We start from the raw sequence: 23195 nt of genomic DNA on the forward strand, positions 1-23195 counted from the left end.
GAATGTGCAGTCATACATATTTTATAGATTAGAAATAGTAGCATGAAACGAGCTCACCAATTGATCCGTTATCCTTGACTGAGCAGCCACAATCCACTTTCGGCTTCACTCGTTTGCTCGGCTATAAAAAAGCACTCAGGAAAAAAAAAATAAGCGCGCGACCCAAAAAGAATAAAAAAAAAAAAAAAACTGTTCGGGCTTTCTTGACGCACTGCCCAGGAGCAAGCGTCAAGGTCGAAGGATCAAACAGAACTAACCGATCGCGGCACTTTTTCAGTTACTCCAACCGAACTCACCGATCACGCCACTTTTTCACTTACGAGACCGACGCGCGACATGTTTGATCCTGCCCTCGTCGCTCGCCCCGGCAAAAGCAAGTGTCAAGGTCGAAAGATCAAACAGAACTACTCAAAACGAGCGGAGCACTAATGGTGAAAAAAAGGTTGACGAAATTCTAGATAGCGTCAAAATTTAAAATGGTTGTCAAAATCTATTTAGCTTCAAATGAAAGCTACATTCATCCTCTATACGATGCCACTAAGTTTGCTATGTCATCCAAGGGAAATAGGGTAACGGTCGTATTTTCGACCCCCTAAGACCCCCTAATCAGAAATTTTATTGCTAACACTTAACATCTTCACAATTGCTCACACTAACGACTTAACATACCGATCCCGGCGAGGTGTAAATGCGTACTCGCAGTGGACAAAGTAGTGGTTAAGTTGAAAAAGTCTGGCTTGATTCGTTTTGTAAATCCAGAAATTAACGTTCTAAAAGTAAAAAGTCGAGTTCATTTAGAGAGCAACTTCTAGAATTTGGTCTATGGAACACATAGGATTGATAAACTAAGTTTGTTGACTTTGTTGACTTTAGGCTGTTTCAATGTGTTTTGAAGAATTTATTATCAGTTACAGAAAAATCATATTAAGAGTTGTCTATTAACCTGCTTAAGATACTTTATAAAAAGTTACGTTTAAGGTGTTTGCGTAATATTGACCTGAATTTGACATACGTATTTCATAGTCGTTTTCCAACCAATACCGTGTTGATTCGTATTACGGATGCTTAATGCGCTAAAATCCATAATTCAATCATCAGCAATTATGAAAAATTAAATTCAAATTCCGGACAGGTCATGAAAATTTATAGAAATATTAGTTGTAGAACAATATTGGCGCTGTTGTCACAAAACTGAATTAATTTATAATTACCTTAAAATGTAGTTTTGCATTGTTTGTTCAATGTCAGGTTGTTGAGGATGATTTGTTATGTTTTTAAAAAATGATTTGACACTTTGAGGCCCGGTACTCACGCTGTCGGCACGTGGCAAACTAGACGTTGGTAACACGAACAGTAGCGACATAAGCATTCTTAGGTTAATGCTTCTACTTGAAAATTATAGTTAGAAAATTCAAATACTTAATTGAACTCACCTAGCTGTTAGAGCGATGTCTATGGCAGTTGAGCATTTAAGGATTTTAAAAATATCTATAGAAAGTGCTTATTAAAACAGACTCCAAAGTGGACACATTTGACCGACAAACTTTGAAACATTTCGTGTGAAATATTTTCCATACAGAAAAGAGTGTCCGGAATTGGCCGCATCAAAACCGTTGTATACAGGGCCAAGGGCCAATTCCACAGGCCATTGAACTGTTCCATGAAACCCGAAGCAGTTGTCAATTTATAAATTTATTCAAGTTGTTGTTATCTGCGAATGTGGATTTGTGGGTCCCTGGGAGGTTCCGTGAAAGTGAAATTCATTTATTTTATAGAAGCATACCATGTGACACATCTAACTGTTCAGAATTCCATACAGAACTTATCAAAGATGTCTTGAGTTATCTTAAGTACCATATGCCTCCTAACAATTCTATAACAGGTTAAGGTATTCCCAGACAAGTGGCCGATTCAAACATTTGAGAGAAGTAAGCGTGGCGCATCGAAATTTTTCACAAAATTTCAAAACAATAGAAAGTAACAAACAGCTTTGAAAGTGCGTTTGGATCATATTGACCCGAACACCGCAGCAAGGTGAAGTGAAGTGTAAGTGAAGTGTAAGTCGCCGTCCATAAATTACGTAACACTCTATGTAAAGCGAGGCGACCAGTTCAAGAGTAAAAGTTTTACTCAAAGAAAAAAAGAAAAAGTTATTTAAGAGGGGACGGGCAAGGTGTAGTGATTAGAACTCACGCTTCTCACGCCGAGGACCTATGATCGAATCCCATCCCCGATATAGTCACTTATGACGTAAAAGTCATAGTTACGACTTCCTTACGAAAAGAAGTAGAACCGTTAGACCAGAGATGAATTAGCCAAGAATTTAATAATGATATAAAAAAATTCTGAACGAGGTAGTAACGAATTGTCAATATCAGCATTACGTAATTAATGTACGCCGCCATGATACATATAATGTTTAAGAATGTTTCATAAGAGTTCTCCATAAGCCACCGGGACATTTATGGAGAAGAGGGTCTATATAATACAATGGCCAAGATCCATACACGTTGTAGAGTTTTTGAGACAAAAGACCACATGTGACGAGGGGGGGGGGTCTTAACATCCAAGAAAATGACCACGTGGTTTACGGACCACATGTAAGAAATGTGACATAGTAGGGAAGGAGGGAATCAAGGTAAAATGTTTTGCGTGTCGTTTTATATGGACGTCAATGAATCATCGAATGTAACAAACGCTCCATTTGAATTACAAACTTTCCGAAACCCATTCATCCACATAGTGCTAATTCACTATCTACTACCTTCACACCCAAAAGCGCTACCCCTGGAATGCGACGGAAAGCAACCATCAACCAACGATATTCCTTTTACCCGAGAATCCTTCAGCAACAGTACTACCAAAACTACCCGCAGCCAAGCGGAGGGCGCCGAGATACCGCACCAAAGTGATAATAAACAACACTAATGATGTCACACCCTCTTGCTCTCTTTCTTCTGGCCGGTCGTCGTATCTATGCTCCTAATTTTTAAATTCATGAATAGGGTGTCACACCTTTCAAATGATGGGTGCAGAATTTAAAGTCATTTGATTCGTTAATAACGGTTTCAGACACACCGTGTATATATGTTTACTTCTTATACGGGAATGGGTGGGTATTCCGTCGCATCGCTACGACCGACCAAACCCTGGCACCATAGAAGTGACATCATTAGCGCGGAACCAGCCTCCGGCACCGAAATAATGCACTGCGCGTTATGTTGTGCCATTTTTTTTTTTGTTCGACAATTCGCCAGCTACCTAGCTACCATAAAAAAGCTGGCAACATTGATAAAAAGCGATTCATATTTGGCTTTTGCTTGGCGGCTGCTCTGCCCATAACTGCATAACAGTCACATTCGACATTTTTGACAAATTAGAGTTAATACCGGGGAGAGTCATCAAATGATAAATACTTTCGATCAACTTACTAAAATCCGTGAGTTTGTTCTAGAAAATTCGAAAAAAATACCAAGTTGTTTTGTCACACTGGCAAATGTAACCGCATAACAGTCACATTGAGATTATACATGAGCCTCATAATGTAGTAGCAAAGAAATATCTATCAGAATTATTTTCTGTCTATTCACCCAATATGCGGTATGAGTTGTACAAAATTTCAGCCTCAAATAAGCTCTTTTGAATTCCTAATGATTTTTTGAAATTTTAGTTTCCTCCCATACTGCTGTAAAATACAAACTTGGTATCCCATTTACTCAATGCCTACTTTTGTCGAATGTTACAAATATGCAGTTATGGGCAGTGCTCTATTCCATTGCCTGCGCCTGTATCAGCGGATTCTTTTTCTTCGACGCTGTTGTTTTTTGTGTGCTCCCGTCAGGTTCCTGTTGATGTTATTGTTATTGGCATTCTTACCACCGCCCCCTAAAGATTTCTCCACCAGTCTTGGTTCTGACCGTCGTCATCGTCGTCGTTTTCGACCATTCAGTCCAGTTCGTTCGGGATTCTTGTCAGCGGATAGTCGCCGGGCCTAGTACACCAATAGGGTGTTTCAGAACGGTGTTCACAGAGCACTAGGTAATTCTCGCTGAGACCGGCCCACTATTTACACTTGGTCTTTTAAAAAGTTCAAATTTATGCTCATTCGAAAGCTCCTGTCGAGTAAGTAAAGAAACTGCGTTCGGTTGGTCAAATTGATGGACCCCTCAATAATAAACAATTTTTGATGACCCCTCGATTTTTGACCATTCTTGGCTCACTCAAACAGCCATAACTCAGAAATTTCTTCAGCAATCGCTTCACAACAACATGGTGTTGGAAAAAGGAAACATAGGAACTTAATTTGCAAAATAATAAAATATTCGGCGGCCATATTGAATTTCGTCGCCATATCGGATTTTATCAGAAAGATAGAATTTTTATGGTGTTCGCAACCACCGATTTCAAAAGTTCTTGCATCATTGGAAAGCTAGTTATACACAAAACAGAAAAAATCAGAGGTGTATGTGTTTTTGATCAGAAATTATGTGCGATTTTGAAAAAAAAATCTTGTCGCACTGGTGCAATTTGCGGTCAAATAATGGTGCTATTGCGATTTACGTTCGCTATGATGTATTTGAATTGCAAAAAGTTGTTTCTACGATATTTCACAAGAGATATTATAAACATTGGCTTTAGGGATCATCAAAAATTTTTTTTTTTTTTTTTTTTTTTTTTTTTTTTTTTTTTTTTTTTTTTTTTTTTTTTTTTTTTTTTTATCTTTATTTGAGTGTATTTTAACGCACGAGGGCTAGTTCTACACTTCATCAAAAAATGAAATCCATAATCATTACTATCTGGAGTATACAATTCTCCACACTGTCCATCGTTGCTATTATTTGCCTTGTAAGTTTCTCGGGAAAGCTATACTCGTTGATTATTTCCCAGAGCTCTTTGCAGTTGAAGATATCGTACGCCAACCACGAGCCGAAAAAGCGAAGAAAATATGTTTTTTTTTAATGTAAGGACTTTTAACGAGATTTTTTTAGAGGGTGGCCCTAAACATTCAATGAGCAGAGTCCACATTTACAAGGGGAGAAACATACATTGCCTTCCATACTTTCAAAATATCATGAAGGTTAACAAGTCACATATCAAAATTAATAGGAAAAAAATCTATTCTAAATGCGGCTAAGAACTAATGAAAATTCAAGAAACTAGTTCTTGCGCGTTTGGTGATAATGGAAAAGTGGTTTTTTACCCGGTAAGATTCAAGTTTCTGGAATATATTCAAGAGTATCCAATCTGTCCATAAATCATTGGGGTCAGGGGCCCAGATAGCCGTAGTGGTAAACGCGCAGCTATTCAGCAAGACCAAGCTGAGGGTCGTGGGTTCGAATCCCACCGGTCGAGGATCTTTTCGGGTTGGAAATTTTCTCGACTTCCCTGGGCATAAAGTATCTTCGTACCTGCCACACGATATACGCATGCAAAAATGGTCATTGGCATAGTAAGCTTTCAGTTAATAACTGTGGAAGTGCTCATAAGAACATTAAGCTGAGAAGCAGGCTCTGTCCCAGTGGGGACGTAATGCTAGAAAAACAGAATAAATCATTGGGGTCAACCAATGAACTTAGTCCCAATATGTCACAATTATGTTTATCCAGTAGTGTGGGACAAAATTTAGATTCTCGCTCCAGTCCACTTTTTGGATTGCATTTAGGTCCCATAACAACTGTGCAAAATTTCAGCTCGATCGGTGAAACAATATTTTAGCGCCAGCCCTTCAAAGTTTGTATGGGATTTACTATGGGAAAACATACTTTTGCAAAGAAAAATCGTCAGAGGTCGCCCATTGACCTCTATAAAAATTCTGAACACAGGCCTCGATAGGTATTTTTACGATGAAGAATATTGCCGAACGGGGGCCTTCCTTAGCCGAGTGATTAGAGTCCGCGGCTACAAAGCAAAGCCATGCTGAAGGTGTCTGGGTTCGAATCCCGGTCGGTCCAGGATCTTTTCGGGTTGGAAATTTCCTTGACTTCCCTGGGCATAGAGTATCATCGTATCTGCCACACGATATACGAATGCGAAAATGGCAACTTTGGCAAAGAAAGCTCTCAGTTAATAACTGTGGAAGTGCTCATAAGAACACTACGCTGAGAAGCAGGCTCTGTCCTAGTGAGGACGTAAATGCCAAAAAAAAAAAAAAAAAAAAAAATGCCGAAGACCGCGAAACAATCCGACACTTGTGAAAAAAGTTATTCAATGAAAACCTATTGACAAGGCAACGATGATTAACACGTAAAGGAATAATAATAAAAACAAAATTGTGCAAAATTTCCGAATAGTCTTTGCTTCATAACTTTTTTTACAAACGTCGGATTGCTTTGCGGTCTTCGACAATGTTGTTCATCATAAAAATATCTATCAACGAACGTGTTCAGAATTGTTATACAGGACAACGGGCAATTTCTGGTGATTTTTCTTTGCAAAAGTAAGTTTTCCCATAGTAAATCCCATACAAACTTTGAAGGGACGGCGCTAAAATATAGTTTCACCGATCGAGCTGAAATTTTGCACAGTTGTTATGGGACCTAAATGCAATCCAAAAAGTGGACTGGAGCGAGAATCCAAATTTTCCATATAACCGTGTCCCAGGCTATTATCCAGTGGCGCGGGAAGTGGGTAGGACAGGTAGAACAAAGAATTGACCTATTCACGATTCAATAACACTAAAAACAAAATAGATCAGCAAAAAGATTGAAAACTAACAAATTATTTATCATCTGTTAAATATACATAAAACTCGATCAACGTCGTAAGATACGATAAGGTATTTGATGGAGTTTCTGTGCGTTTGAACATGTTTCAAGCATCTTCAATTTCTCCTGAAAACTTTGCGATACACAAATTCACAGAATTTTCGCTGTTTATCCATTTGTTTTCTTGAATAGATGAGTAAATTAGAAACGTCACTGATTGTGAAGGTAAGCAGTTTGGGCTAATGTTTATTCTGTTATTTTATTTATTCAAGTTGCTTAAGAAAGGATATAAATATAAAGGATATTCATATAATTTTTAATGAATGATAACAAAAGTTGATGCAATAAATAATGCAAACGCTTTAGGTTTCTTTTTAGAGACTTGGTCTCTGTTTTAATGCTAGTTTCTAAAAGTTTTATCCAAAATTGTCTCTGAAGTGTCTTTTTCCTTATTCTGCTTGCATTGAATCCTGATGCAAAATTGTACAGGATCCAAGAAACCATCGGGTTCAACAGGCTCTTCAAGAATTGCGTCTTAGATTCTTCGAAGATAAGCTTCAGAAATTATAATAGAGATTTTATTTAGTATACTTTCAAGGTTCCCACAAGAATCTCTCCAGAAATACGTCCAGAAAATTTTCTACCGATTCTCCCAGAAATTCTTCCAGCGATTTTTCAAAGGATGCTAAGAGAAATTTCTCTTGAATTTGATCAAGGAAATCCATTAGAACTCCAAAGCTACTACCTTCAGCAATTTCCTCAGGTATCACTTTGATTTTTTTTTTCAAAACTATTCTAGAATTTTCACCAGATATTTTTTTACAAATCTTCCAATCGAATTCGCAAGTTTTTACTCTATGAGATGTGCCAAAAATTTCTACAGAATTTCTTTTGAGGAAATTCGTAAAGATTTAGTCCAGAGTGTTTGAAAACAATAGCTCAAGGGTTTTTTTTTATTTCAAGAAACCCTGCAAGAATTCCTCCGCCTGTTGATGTAGATTACTTCAAGAATTTATCCACGTTTTCTCTCAGAAATCGAAAATTCCTTGAAGAAATTTCAAACAACCTGTTTTACCAAGCACTTATTAAAAAGTTTTTCAAAAAATTACCATGCAATCTTCAAAAGTTTGTTTCAGTTTTCCCAACAGTTTGTACTACAGCAATTTTTTCAATTTTTCCTCCGGTTATTCCTTCAAAAATTTCTATAGAGATTCTTTCCAAAATTTTTCAAGATTTTTTTAGGAAATCCTGGGGAATACTAACCAGAGATTTAATTATTTTTTTCGATTATCTTGGCAAACTACCAAGGAAATCTTCGTCAATTTCCTCAAGAGCCCAGAAGGTATTTCAGAGAACCTTGTTCATTGAAAGTGACTTTGAAGCATACATTTGTTTTACCAGAGGTTACTCTAGGATTTACTTTAAAAATACCACGCGGATTTATTTTTCAGAAAAAAATCATAGACATTTTACTTTAGACATTCCGGGAAGAATTCCAGAAAAAAAAATTTCTAGACTTGCTGTTTCGCTCCAGAAAAGTAAAGAAAACCTTTGACTAAATGGGTCAAGAAATTTTTTTAAGGAAATTCCTATAAATTTCTGGCGAAGTTATTCACTGAGTTTTAGAAGATGTTTGACCAGAAATATTGGAGTATGTCCCAGGAAAATCGATGAATAAAATCTTGGAGGATGTAGGACTTTATTGAAAAATTTCTCATCGAAATTTTGGAGGAATGCAGATGATTTCTGAAAAAAATCATTGGAGAAACTTCCATTCCTGCGGTTCCCTTTGGGAAAAATCATATTGATTTCTTGAGGTATCTCTTATAAAATTCTTGGAGAAATTCATTGCAAAATAATCACTTTCTTTATAAATTTACGGAGTAATATCTGAAGATTTGGGCAAATACTGAATTATTTTATTTGAAATTTGTAGAGAAAAACATGAGAAACTACATACAGTAATACTTGTCATGTCACAAGGAATTCAAAAAAAAAGTAATCTTAGACATATGCCTGCTCTGATGCTATGAAAAATCAATCTCTTAGCTCCTGGCTCATATCGGATTTTGTTTCAATAAAAAACTAGCCAGTCTTCTATAAATTGTATTGCTTTCTTTTGTTGAGCGAAATAGTCACCTAAAAATATTGTAAGAACGTCTTAGAAACCGACCAAAATGTCACTTACTCCCTTTGTATTTGAATTCCTATAGTAACTTTCAATTTCCAGTCTAGGGTTAAATTTTTTAAGCAAAGCACTGTGCAAAAATATTTGGTAACATTTGTCCTACCCATGGTTGTTCAAATTGTTCTCTAAACGGCATTTTTAACTTATTTGTGATAATGCACAAGTTCGATTTTTGATCGATATGTAACTGCAAACGCAGTTATTTCGCACCAAGCCTAACATGAAAAAAAAAAAATTTTTTTACATACTTATTGTCCAGTATTTACAAACTGTAGTTCATATAAGATTTAAAGTTATCTAAATTACGTTGATTTTCCGGAATTCAACCATGTATAAAGTGCATTATGCTAAGTGTTGTCTTGGTTGTCTTTTTATTAGAAGTAATATTGTAATTTTAACGAAAGATTAGACTTTCATGACGAAATTGAGATGCTGCCAATAATGTACTGATGCTACATTTTCAAACACCATTTACCTTTCATCCTTGATGTTGGTCACTACCAGCTGGTTTTGACAAGAGAACACGATCAGCTGGAGCGTGAGAACAATGAAGATGACTGTAAAAATCAGAGGAGCAGCTGGTTTTGTTGTTGAGTCGAGAACAAAGAGAAAGTGGTAAACACTGAGCCGGCCGAAGTTAACTGTCATGAACATCAAGATAATTGCATGATCGAAAAGAGGCAGCAAAATCAAAGGCGAAATCTGAGAAAGACGAAATTCAGATCGTTAAAGTCCAAGTGGTAAAAAAATCGCAATACCGGATACAATTATTGTTGCGCATCGAAACTAGCTACACGACGATCTATTGCAACTAGAACCAAATTTTCCTATTGACGCCACATTTGAAGAAATGATGTACCACTGTATCGATTTTGCTGTGACATCGGCCACACCATGGGTTATCTTTTCTGCCTCCATTGAAAAGCATTTCGATGGTCTGAATTTTACGATGCATGACAGTCAGCCATGCGGCTCGTTGAGCTGACGTTAATACTTTGCTGTGAAGATTGCTGATTTTTTTTTTCCAATCTCTTTGACGATTTTTTCTTATAACTTTGGATCCCTTAAACGGTTACCGTATCCAGAAGAAAAACCGTTTCCTTCACAACAGTTCGAACGTGCTCAAGCTTCCTTGGTATTCCTCTAATGTTCGGCGGGCTCACATTGTGCTTTAAAAAGCTGCCATTGACGTAGTTCTATTCACAAGCATTGCTGTTGCCTTCATTTCTGGTGAATGTAAATTTCAACCACCTCAATTCTTAGGAAGCACAAGCTATTCAAATGCAATACGAGTCCATGGCTTTCCGTTCCACAGAAAAGATCCGATTCTCAGGATAAGCTTTCCAGTAAATTTGCTTGGTGGAGGTACTATGGAAGCGATGTACCATAATTCTGAGGTTATGTAAGTATTTATCAAAATTACTTCTTGAATGAGATTTAAGTTTCTTGTATTGTTCAACAACAATACTTCATACGATGATGTTGAGTCTATAATGTTGAGATTTATCTGGTTGTACTAAGGTGAAACATCTCAGAATCCAAAGATGGCCGGCACAATGGATGACTTGTGCCCCTACTCACGTTTTCAAAGGCACTAAACTGGGGAAATAGTTGGAAAACGTTTCTGATCTTCTTATTTTAAACTCTCTGTCAGTGTACGAAGCCAAAATAAAGAGATTGTTGGATGCTTGTGTACTCAAATGATTAACAGTAATCGCCATATTCCTCGACCTGGCGCAGTCACCAATGTTGGTAGAACCAAGCGTAACACCTATGCGTTATGGTCGGAAAACGGAGTAGATGTGAAGTACGCAGTTTGCAGATGGCTAGATATATTGTTGGATACAAGTATTCTGTCTATGCGGGAGGCAGAATCGGCTCGAACCAATGAAAGCTCTACACGTCCACAGTGTAGGATTTCCCAACTATCTTTCAAGTCGATTACTTGCATAAGTCTTCTGAACATTTGGTTTCTACCATGACTACAAAACCTGTGGCGTTTTCTATGTAATATGGAAGTATGCTGTTTAAGAAATGTTCTGGAGTCCCTCTATTCGGAGTACCTGGGGGCGCACACATTTATGAATGTGGTATTGATAATTCGTAGACTAATGATTCGCATCTATGTTTCTTTGAACATTGGTTCTAATGGTTGGTTGGAACAATTGTTCTAATATATATCGCTGTACCTCGTCGACGTCCATCAATGTTTACGGCAATGTTGAAGCCAGGCAGTAGTAGATTAGTTATCGCTACCTCTTGTGAAAACACTATATTGGCATCACAAGATCCTATTATGAAGAACATCAGAGCCACCAGCTTCGCCTCCATGCTGATTCCATTCATGTTGGTGGTGCTATTTTATAGCTTTATAATACAGTCATCGTATCGAAGAGGGATGTACGATCCTGCGAACAGTGAATCCGTTTGCTATGGTAATATCCAGATGCAGAGGCTAAGGTTTCGAATGGTCAGTCTAAAATATTCGTAGTCTTTCAAGCTGGACTGGACCACTCCTCCTGATGGCTTGTACGCATATTTTTTGTCTTATCTATCTGACGGTGGATGCTGGAATGGAACTCCGGTTTTTATTAACTATTCACCATAAATATTAACATCGTCGTATCCAAACTGTGGCTATGAACATTTGAACATACTCTTGCAAGTCTTCAGCTGCAGAATCACTTTAGTTGATTCACCACGGGCATTGATCGGACATATCTATTGAATCATTGTGTACTTGGTCTACCCATCTGACTCACTGTTTTCTATTCTCTTTCGTACCATTCGGATCCAAAGCAAACACCATCTTCACATGAATACTGTCCGGAATTTTTGCACTATGCCCAGTTCATCGTATCCATCCATATTACAAAACCTTCGAGATACTGGGTTCGACATACAGTTGGGTGTGGCATGGTTTATCTTTCGTCGTCATTCACCAATTTTTTGCACATCCCCCAAGATGGTCCTCATCGAGAAAAGTCCATGGTTCATGACAGTAGAAGACCGGTCTTAAAAGCGTTTTTACATGGTATATTTGCTGCCAAGGTTATTCTTTTTAAATCCAAGCTTCTGTTTCTTTTGAACGCCTCGTTGAGCTTGACTCTGCCCACTAGCATGTCTTTGACACATTAACGCCAGCCCGACTTCTGCTGCCGCACATTTCAGACGGGTATACGGGCCTGCCACCTTTTCCAACTTTCGGCCAACAATGTCCAAAGCAAACAAATCAACTGAATCTGTTAAAAATCGTTCTATGGCTTTAGCACCGGAAGACCATCATGTCACCGCAATGTCACGACAAAGTACTCGACAGAGTAGTCCGTTGCTTTAAGCTAAGAGGAATGCGATCCAATAACTGAGGTTTTCCGTCTTACGAAGCTTCATAATTTGAAATCTTGATGAATCGAGTCTCGAACTCTTACTTATTGAAACTGATCCTTGTTTCTCAGACAAATACTTTATTTTGACGTAGAAGTACGTCTCTCTTCTCTATACAGGAGTGAAATTGGAATTTCAAAACCAAGAGCGTTACGTTGGCATGAAATATTTTAAACGTTTATAACTTTTCGCTGGCTTAACAAAATTTCTTGATTAGCATCTCAATCGAAAGCCAAGACATCAAAGCTTCATGTCGTTTACTTACTGAATCCCACATACCTGTCCAAATAGTTTAATAACTGTTTTAAAAGAGAACGTTGATTTCAAGCAAATCTATAAATAGGGGTGACTAGAGAAAATTTGACGTCATTTGCTTTTCACTCTCCGATTGGCTCGCATCTGAGCAGGCGACAGATCGGCTTGTTCTGACCGGGCGTGCTTCTCAGGCACAGACATCGATAGTGAAGGACGCCCCCGTTTGTCTTGCTTCGCTCAAATCAAACTGTCGAGCGAGCGAGAGAAGATGCCGTCCGAAGCTAAAGCCATCACCACTGCCACCGCCTAGAAGAAGAAGAGAAGCAGTCCACAGGAGAAATTGCGGTCGAACTGTGAACACGGTCGGGCGAGTCTTTCTCGCTTTGTGGTTCACCGCTTGTTTGCGTTCACCCAGCCATCGTCATCGCCGCCGCAAATTTCATCGGCCGAGGAGCTGTTGACCCGCGCTTCAAAATTTCGACTCGTGATGAAATCATCATTGGTGGTCAAGAAGCAATCCCGTTAGGAGCAAATACCAGAAGCCCCCTGAGTTTTGCTGGTCCGAGCAGTGTTATTTATCCGTAACAACATTGAAGCTAACAAAGCCATCGGTTCTTTTCAGAGCCATCAAATTTGTGGAAAAGAGTTAAAAGAGAAATATTTCCGACTTTATTTATAACTTCTAGTATTCCTAAATCAATTTCACGGCCTCATACAAAATTTCATTTGTCGTGAATAATTTATGACTCAACCATTTGGGATTGTACTCGCGGACGCTGCTGCAGTGCCGTCGGGTGAGTGCTCGACATTTCTCGCGTAACAATTCAAAAGGGCCAATCCTCAGATCGTTGACTCTGAGAAAATTCGATTCGAATATTATTCACCACATTTTCAATTCCTATTTTTCAGTATTCAAATCAATCAATGTGATTTCTTTCTAGTTGAGTGACGATTTACTATTACTACACGCTAATACTCGATTTTATTCTGAAAACTGACAAAAATGTGGAAAAAATGATGAGTTTAAATGCTTGGCCCATTTTCGATTTTCATCAAGGCATGGGCCTTTTTTATTGGCCAAAATAGAATTTTATTAGCGTGCTTGGCCCAAGGCTAGGCCTTTTCGGGTTTCAATGAATGAGCAAGAGAGAATCATTGGCCTCTCACCATGCTAAGGCCAATGACAGTTTGCAAAATTTTCCGATTGTAGGCCCTCTCGATGGAGCGAGAACTAATCATTGGCCTTTTCGAGCGGGGGCCAATGAATGATTTGGAAAAAAGCGATTATTGGCCGTTTTGAAAACCGAGTTTATAACGGTATGTTTTATGATTATGGTGACAATGTTTGCATAGATTGAGGGTGTTGGGAGATGTTATCGAATGGTATCAAAACCCGATTTGTTTACAATTTAATCATTGGCCCTTTAGAATTGTTACGCGAGATTTCACAACGATTGCAAAATAGAGTGGCTTTTCCAACAGCGCCTTTCATGTTCCATATTTTATGGGAACACTGATTAGGAAAATTATCCCATGTGACAAAATTGCGACATATTTAGAATGCTTTTGAAAAGACATTCTCATTGAACAATTGTAATAATTTTGGCACCCATTGATCAGGAATTTACCGTCATAATAAAGAAAACTATTAATTATCAATAGCTCGTATTGAATATTTAGGGAATGCCAATCATTCCAACAATTCATGTTCGACCAATTTCTCACGCATTAGTATTCTCCGCCATTTTCAAGTAATTCCAAGCAAAACACATTATTGGCACATACCCATTTCCCAGATTGGTCGATCAGAAAGCGAAGAGCACAAAAGGGAGGAGCATCAACTGCTATTCCAATGTTATAAAACATGCTGCCTTCGTTGGATTTAGTTTCATTCCATTTCCGCTTTCGAGCTGGTAAGAGCTCCTCCGAACTTGCTTAGCGAGAAGTACCTCGCTGCTAGGAGTCTGCTGAGCTGTTAATCCAGAATCTGGTTTGTGAAATCGCTCAAGATTTCAAGATTGAGCTACGTTTCCAGATTTCAACTAAATCCCTGTGTACGCTACTCTGTTGCTGTTGTGTACCCATGAAATATTAAGCTTGTTTGTCGAATAAACAGAGAACTTATTCACATCTTCTTATTCTTCTTCTTCTTGGCATTAACGTCCTCATTGGGACAGAGCCTGCTTCTCAGCTTAGTGTTCTTATGACACTTCCACAGTTATTAACTGAGAGCTTTCGTTGCCAAAGTTTCCATTTTTGCATTCGTATATCGTGTGGCAGGTACGATTATACTCTATGCCCAGGGAAGTCAAGAAAATTTCCATTACGAAAAGATCCTGGATCGAACCCAGACACCTTCAGCATGGCTTTGCTTTGTAGCCGCGGACTCTAACCACTCAGTTAAGGAAGGCCCCAACTTATTCGCATGCATTTGCAACTTTTTCGATTTTCCATACAAAATGACCAACTTTGGTAAGTTAGATCTCAGTTATTTATGGAAATATTTTCGAATGAAACATTCACAGAACATCAGATATAACTCGAATTTTAACATATATTTTTGAAAATTTTTCCAATCACAAGTTTATAGGTAATAACGGTTTGACTAAACTGTAATTTTCGACGAAAAATTCAAAACTTTTTATCTTAAAATCTGATAGCCTTATACAAAAACTGTCTTCAGCAAACTTATTCATCTCGTCAAAATCTACAACTTTTCTGAAGATACCATGAAGCTATTCCTTCAATATGTTTAGTTATGTCAATCATAAAAAATCGTCAAAAAAATCAACTTAGTCAAACCGTTACTGCTTTTCAACGTGTGATTGGAAAAATCACTCAAAAACATATGTTAAAATTTAAGTTATGTCTGATATTCTGTTAAAATTTCATTCAAATCTGTCCATAAATAACTGAGATATAGTTTATCAAAGTTGGTCATTTTGCATGAAAAATCAAAAGAGTTTCAGTTTTTATTTCTCAGCGAAGAATCACACCATCAACGAAAATAGCGCGAAAGCAATAACCAATCGCGTGCGAGTAGCGAACGGAGTGACGAAACAACCAAGCGAGAACCCCACCACTCGCCATCGGTGCGGAGCTCGAGCAAATAAAACCACTGGTTGTTCTGCTCCCAGCTCATTCACAAATCGAACGGCATGACGAACGGATCAAGCAGCGGAGCAGCAAAGAAGAGTGCGTGAAAGCCACAGCAGTGTGCGAGTAGCGAACGGAACCAGAGAGCGAAAGCAACAACTGAAAATCATTCAGTGGACGGATTAGTAGTCAGCGCCAACTGGCGACCTGTTGGAAAGTAACGCCAGCAAAATATACACCATCTGCCTCTCCTTACCATTCATATTCTTGTACTTGATGAATTCAATGAAATGGTTTGGTTTGGCGATGGAGCAAAGAGTTATTAAGGATGATTTTACTTAACAAAGAGTTGTTGATAAATATTCCAATCAATAAGAGTTGTTTTGAAAAAGTTCACTTTTATCAGAAATTTCTGCTTTACCAAAGAGTTGTTAATGAAATTCCTGCTGCAAAGGGTCGAGTTTCTCCCCACGAATATTTCCAGCCAGGACCAGTCATGGAGGACAATCCATCCCGAGCATCACAACCCCCGCTTCCAAAATTCTCGAGTACGGAAATTGGAAAATTAATACATAATGCTCATCTTGTACATCCCTTGCCAAGACATCAATTTCATATAGCCTATTTCTCAGATTAACGCAATAGACTAACATGTAGAAAAATTTCAGATCAATAGTTGCTTATTACAATTGGTCAGGAAACAGTTTATTGAACAGTATTTAAAATCTGTCGCAATTTTAATACATTTTCCAATCTAATACTCGAGAATTTAGGAAGTGTTCCCCCATTATATGATAAATCAACGATGCTGTTAGAAATACCATACAATGCTGAGTAGCATGATGTTATTATGGTCCGACGGCGCTGCAGTGGTAAATTCTCAAATTCATGTAATTATGTGGGGTAAATTATGTGAACCAAATTGTAGTATACCGCGATATTTAGATCATTATAGATAAATCAGTAAATATCATCCAATAAACCCTTTTATGAACGTATGTTGGCCCTGAAAAGGGCCGATTGAGCTTGGATGTTGTGACCACGAGTTTACCACGAGGCGAAATCTAGAAGCGCGGATCGGTCAACCTAGAAATCTTGAGCGATTTCACAGACCAGATGCTGGATTGGCAGCTTGAAGAAGCTCGCTGAGCAAGTTCAGAGGAGCTCTTACCAGCTCGAAAGCGGAATTAGAATGAAACTGAATCCGACGAAGGAAGCATGTTTTATAACCTCAGAATAGCAGATGATGCTCCTCCCTTTTGTGCTCTTCGCTGATCAACCAATCTGGGAAATGGGTATGTGCCAATAATGTGTTGGGCTTAGAATTACTTGAAAATTGCGGAGAATGCTAATGCGTGAGAAATTGGTCGAACATGAATTGCTGGAAGGGTTGACATTAACTAAATATTCAATACGAGATAATGATAATCAATAGTTTTCTTTATTATGACGGTAAATTTCTGATCCATGGGTGCCAAAATTATTATAATTGTTCAATGAGAATGTCTTTTCAAAAGCATTCTTAAGGTGATACAGTTTGGAATCAACTTCTAAGATTGCACTAAAACTTCAAAGCCACAAATCTCGCGAAGAAAGCATCCCACAACAGTGCACTTTTTATTTTGGCTTTGTGCACTAGCAAAAAGCTTAAAATAAGAAGATCAGGAACTTTTGCCAACTATTTCTCCAGTTTTGTGCCTTTGAAAACGTGAGTAGGGGAACAAGACGGCCATTGTGTCGGCCATCTTTGAATTTCGAGATGTTTCACCTTAATATGTCGCAATTTTGTTATATGGGATAATTTTCCTAATCAAAGTGTTCCCACAAAATATGGAACATCAAAGACGCTGTTGGAAATGCCACTCTATTTTACAATTGTTGTGAAATGTTGAGCACTCACCCCGACGGCACTGCAGCAGCGCCCGCGAATACAGCCACAAATTGTTGAGTCATAAATTATTTATGACAAATGAAATTTTGTATGAAGCCGTGAAATTGATTTAGGAATATTAGAAGTTATGAATAAAGTCGGATATATTTCTCTTTTAACTCTTTTCCACTAATTTGATGGCCTTGAAAAGGGCCGATGGCTTTGTTAGCTTTGATGCTCTTACAGATAAATAACACTGCGGGATGTTATCAGTTGATTGCCATGGTCAAACGGGGAATCCTCAACTCAAATGTATAAATTTGAGCAAGTTATTTGCTTAAACGACGAACCGAAAGTTTCGTGACGTGGATGGCGCACAACAGTAACAGGTAGTGGATCACCGGGCTTAAGTCAAAATCTGATGATGGCGGCGATGACGATGGCTGGGTGAACGCAAACAAGCGGTGAATCACAAAGCGAGAATGACTTGCCCGACCGTGTTCACAGTTCGACCGCAAATTCTCCTGTGGACTGCTTCCTCTTCTTCTTCTTCTTCTTCTTCTTCTTCTTCTTGGCGGCGGCAGCGGTGATGACTTTGGCTTCGGACGGCATCTTCTCTCGCTCGCTCGACAGTTTGATTTGAGCGAAGCAAGACAAACGGGGAGGTCCCTCGCTATCGATGTCTGTGCCTGAGAAGCACGCCCGGTCAGAGCAAGACGATCTGTTGCCTGCTGAGATGCGATCGAAGCGGAGAATTGAAAGCAACAAAAGTCTGGATGACTATGACAAAAGTCTGGATCAGCAATTGGTATATGTTGGTTTGTCGCGGGTTACTTCACTGCAAGGACTATTTTTGACAAACTCTACCAATTCTTCCCAGTTCCATCACGCCAAAGGCAGCAATTCCAAGGGTTGACTTGAGGAATGAGCTGCAGCGCTTAGGCAATCATCGATTAGTGACGCTTTGAGACGTGAAATACTGGATCATAGTGGCCCAACCTGCATATTGATGAGTATCAATGTACAGAGCCTAAATGCTGATGCAATGGATATTGCTACAGACCAAAGCACTGGACCGATTCAATCGATTATCACGATCGAAGCACCCGAGCCATCAAACATCTAATCTACTGGAGGAGTTTGGTGAACTACAGCTGGAGCCAGAAACCGATCACCCAACCAAGCAACACAAGGAAGCAACGACCAAACAAACAAATTCAATCATCTGGCATTATTCCTGGAACACCATACACTGGTTCTCGAAACCACAGAACGACAAATGGTTCTTTTCAGGACTTTTGCAAAGTCCAAAAAGAATTAAATTCTGAAAACTTCATCCGATCAATAACAACACAAAACTAGTACACTTACAAATTCATACACATCACAAAACAAATTATTAATCATCGTAGTTCTACGTCAACCCCGCGGTAATGTAATAGACATTACCCATCCCAATTTTTTCTATAGAAGATGATGTATCCACTTATTCATCATATGTCTGAAAAGCTCTTCAAAATAGTTGTTTCTCCTTACTGTTCTCTAAGAAATACTCTCATTCGTCTGTATCGTATCGCCAGTAGTACTGTCTTGATATCTTTCGACATTTGATTGTGCTTCTGGAATTGTATATTTGAGACGTAGTTAATTCGATGGGACTGTGCGGATCGCGGTCGCCCAAATATTTCCGCTTGAAATATCAAGCTGAAGTCATTGTTTTGTGGTGAGCGGTAAACATGCAAAATCGTCTGATAGGGTAAATTATGTATTTTGGACAGGCTAAGGATATGTCTGGAAACGGCAATCGATTAACCGCATTAGATACTAATATTTTGCTACGTAATGTTACTTATATGCTTAATGTCCCATTGTATTTTGAGTTTCTGGGAAGAAAAAGCTTACAAACTATAGTATTAGCTCCCAAAATAGCGTTTTTTGGTGGCCTGTCTGTTATACATTTCGGACACCAAATATACATTTTGGACACCCTCATGTGAATATAATTTGGACAGGGGCGTTATCTCAATATCCATACAATGGTTTCTTAAAAAGACGATCATAACATAAAATGTTAAGAGTTTACAAGTGACTTAAACATTTTTTTCGCTTATTGGATGTATATATTAGTGATAATCAGTAATTTCATTTAATGCAAGCAAATATCACCAGATTCACGAAAAAACGACTGCAAGTATGTATGCATGGTACACTCCAGTGTGTTTCATCAGATGGCCAAATTATATCAACCGAACAAAAACCATAATCTATTTTGGACATCACCTGATTTATGCCTCATATACTCATGCTAAGATTTTAGATGAACTTAGCTTAAATTTTGGACATATTTTATCATGTTGCCACTTTTAAACTTTTTATGAATGTCAATTCTGAGCGCTATTATTGCATTTAATGTATGTTCTTGAAATGCACATCCTCTTGCATTCGTAGGTTTCACAGTGTTCTGTTGATGCAATTTACAAATTTGAAATTTTTGAAGCCTATTTGTAATTGTTATGAAAATGGTCATCAATAATAAGTAGCATAGTGTAATAATAATGCAATTCATGATTTCCCGTACATATATTCCTCGCCATCTCATTTAAAATGAGCGTAGAACGACTAGCCTGTCCAAATTATATGCATGTCCAAATTATATAAGTTACCCTATGCCCCTCAAATATATCTCTTCCCGATCGAGTTCTACCAAAGGTGCACATCAACGTATTCGCGAATCGCTAAACGAATCTATTTGACCAATGATTAAATGGTGTTGTGTGAATGTGACGAATACTTTTTCGCAGAATTCCGCAGACTTATAGCTGATTCGCTGGATTCCGCTCTTCGAAACGATGGTGATGTTTTCATGTTCTGTAAGCATTATGGTATCATAAGAGTTATTTAGATTTCTATGTAGAAGTTGTAGAGTAAAAATAATTTAACTTTTGGCAATTTCTGCTGGGATGGTACAACTTGAAAAAACATTAAATACCTTTGTTATCACTTATTTGAGAATTTGTTGAAACAGATATTGATTTGAGATACCTATTTGTTATAAACAGGCTTCATCTAGAACTCAAAAGTGCTCCGTCTCTTGATGATATGGAAGCATCTGACCTACTATCTCCATTGTTACTTCAAATGAGTTGTGGAGCAAAGCTTTTTTATATTAATGAAAAATAAAACAACACAATTCTAGGATACTAAGCCCAATGCTCAGTTGGCACATACCTGTTCATCCTGTGCCAAGGCACTAGACCACGGCGCTGTCAGCATGAAACATGCCAACAGTATCGTCGATATGTGAATTCTTTTGAGATACATCCTGTTTTTTGCTGGCCCCTGCTTCCACCGCTACTCCTCCTCCCGTGTATCGTTTTCTCTTCTCTGCTTCGTTCACCTGTGTGTACCAACACTAGCAGTGCTTCTGCCTTGAGATTTTCTTCCTAGGATTAATTAAATCAATCCTAGTTCACTGTGCACTCCAAGTAAATGGCCGATTCTAAACGCGTTTTCACTGCCGCGGCCTACTTCGGGCGGAATCTTTTTCGCTAAAACTATTCCCAATCACGAAGCACTTTTCCCCGTGCGTTTCTTTTTTATGGATTCGGAAATCGGATTCCAAAACCTGCGATGTATATTATTTTGCTTGACTCGTATGTGCCCTGATCATCCAGCACGCACCACTACACGCATGCACACACTAAACATACATACACACTATTCTTTGCTCGGTACTGAATGGGAAAAAAGTAAAATAACACACAGCCCACAACCTTAAGCGGGGGCGGAAGCGCGCGCGGAGGAACCGACTTATCGAAAGAAAAGATTCCGACCCGTCCCGTGTGCGAGAACGAAATGGCACCACAGCACAAAAAACCACAAAGACCAATACAGGAGATCCAACCAGCACAGCAGCAGAGAGGAACGTAAATCTTTCACACAATTTTCACGCTCGGATTTTCGGCCCTGGACACGGCCTGGACTTTTGGCCACTCGGAACTGCACTAACTAAACCCTGTCCGGCCACATTCGGACGGCCAACGATTGCTGCGATGTGGAAAATATCTTTCCACCTCGGTAATACCGATATTCTCCACCCGAATATCACTAAAATCACCAATATTCCAACCGATAGAAGAATGCACAACTCCTCCTTCGCACACGCTCTGTATTCGTCTACTCACTGTCACACTGGGCTGGCTCTGCTAGATTCGTTCACATTCAGTCACCACCAACAGCAATGATCAATGAAAATCATCGAGCCAGCAAGAAATTCTCGACGGACGGCTCTCGACTTGCGCTTTCAAAATGTCTTCCCCCTGAATCGAAGGGTCTACTCTGGCTCTGCTGGCTCGCTCTCACTCGCTTCTCACTTCCCATCGACATATAAACATGTCTGGCTTTAGTCGAGGCAAGGCAATTTTGTATGGAAATATCCTCTCTGTCTGTGAATGAATGTGTGGGAAGAGTACAGGCATCAAATGCGCAGGGGTTTGATTCAAGAATGACATGACAGGCATCAATGAGTTCGAGACAAGGGGCCGATTGCGATACAAATGTGCAATTCGGCTGCGTAGCGAAAATGTACTTAAGGTAGGCCCCTCGTCATTGTATTAGCAAAGGAAAATGGCTGCGGGCTAATGAACTCCTCTGCCGCCAACATTTTTTATTTCACCAAACAATATTATTGTAATTAAAAACACGTCTGATAGGGTTTAACGTTGGAAAGCGAATGAAAAGTTTTATTGATTATTACAACTAACAAACTTCGGTTACTAAGGTCGTCATGGATTACTTGATTCTAACACTCCTCCCTAATCCTTGATTCCGATGATCCTTTTCATGGTAGAGACTCCGGATTGTACGAGAGGCTTGGTAAATCCTGGGTAAATCCATCTGCGGCTTGGTCCTTAGTATTCACGTAATCGATTACCACTGAACCATTTTCAATAGTATCGTGAACAAAGTGAAAACGTATATCGACATGCTTTGTCCTAGGGTTGTAGCTTCCATTTTTGGCTATGGCGATAGCAGATTGATCATCACAGAAAATCTTGATTTGTCTTTCTCCAAAAATTTGCTTCAGCATATTTCTCCACCAAAACGCTTCTTGAATCGTTCGTGATAACGCCATATATTCTGCCTCGCACGATGATAAAGCTACCGTTGGTTGCCTTTCAACATTCCATGAAATCGCTCCACCTTGAAGTATGAAAACGTATCTTGTAGTTGATCGTCGAGTGTCCATATCTCCTCCCCAATCTGCATCGGTGAAGCCAATGATTTCATCGTTGCCTTTCTTGTTGAACGAGAGCTTGTTGTTGATCGTTCCTTTCAAATAACGGAAAATCCTTTTGACGGCCGCCCAATGCTTTGGACCTGGATTGCTACTAAATTGACTAACTGCGTTGACTGCATAGCAAATATCCGGACGCGTGGCTTGTGATATGTATTGCAAACATCCGACAGCTTCTTTGTAAGAGACCTTTTTCATTTCTTCAATTGCTTCTTCTGATTTCGGGGCCATTGATTTGTCCAAACTGTCCATTGTAGAGTTACCGTTGGTGATTCTGGCCGTCGACTGTGGGTTTTGAGATACAATTTGGCCAGTATACGTACTATTATAGTTATAATAAGTTATAAAATCAGTATACTTGCCTGGGTGGTGGCGCTCCCGACCGCTGCGCCTAAACTCATG

The 23195-nt window shown here is 38.9% G+C and overlaps 1 protein-coding gene across 2 annotated transcripts in view; it reads right to left on the minus strand.

Annotated features, from left to right (window-relative positions):
• LOC5579032 (syndecan) overlaps nt 1-21876 on the minus strand; it is a 180835-nt gene extending 158959 nt beyond the window's left edge. The window contains exon 1 of one of the 2 annotated variants that reach the window (XM_021840278.1): nt 20726-21876. In XM_021840278.1, the coding sequence (XP_021695970.1) occupies nt 20726-20818 (93 nt within the window). In that variant the 5' untranslated portion in view covers nt 20819-21876. The remainder of the gene's footprint in view (nt 1-20725) is intronic. The other variant, XM_021840279.1, reaches the window with a different exon arrangement.
• Between the last annotated feature and the right edge of the window lie 1319 nt (nt 21877-23195).

This window comes from Aedes aegypti, chromosome 2, assembly GCF_002204515.2.
Source record: "Aedes aegypti strain LVP_AGWG chromosome 2, AaegL5.0 Primary Assembly, whole genome shotgun sequence".
NCBI lineage: Eukaryota > Metazoa > Arthropoda > Insecta > Diptera > Culicidae > Aedes > Aedes aegypti.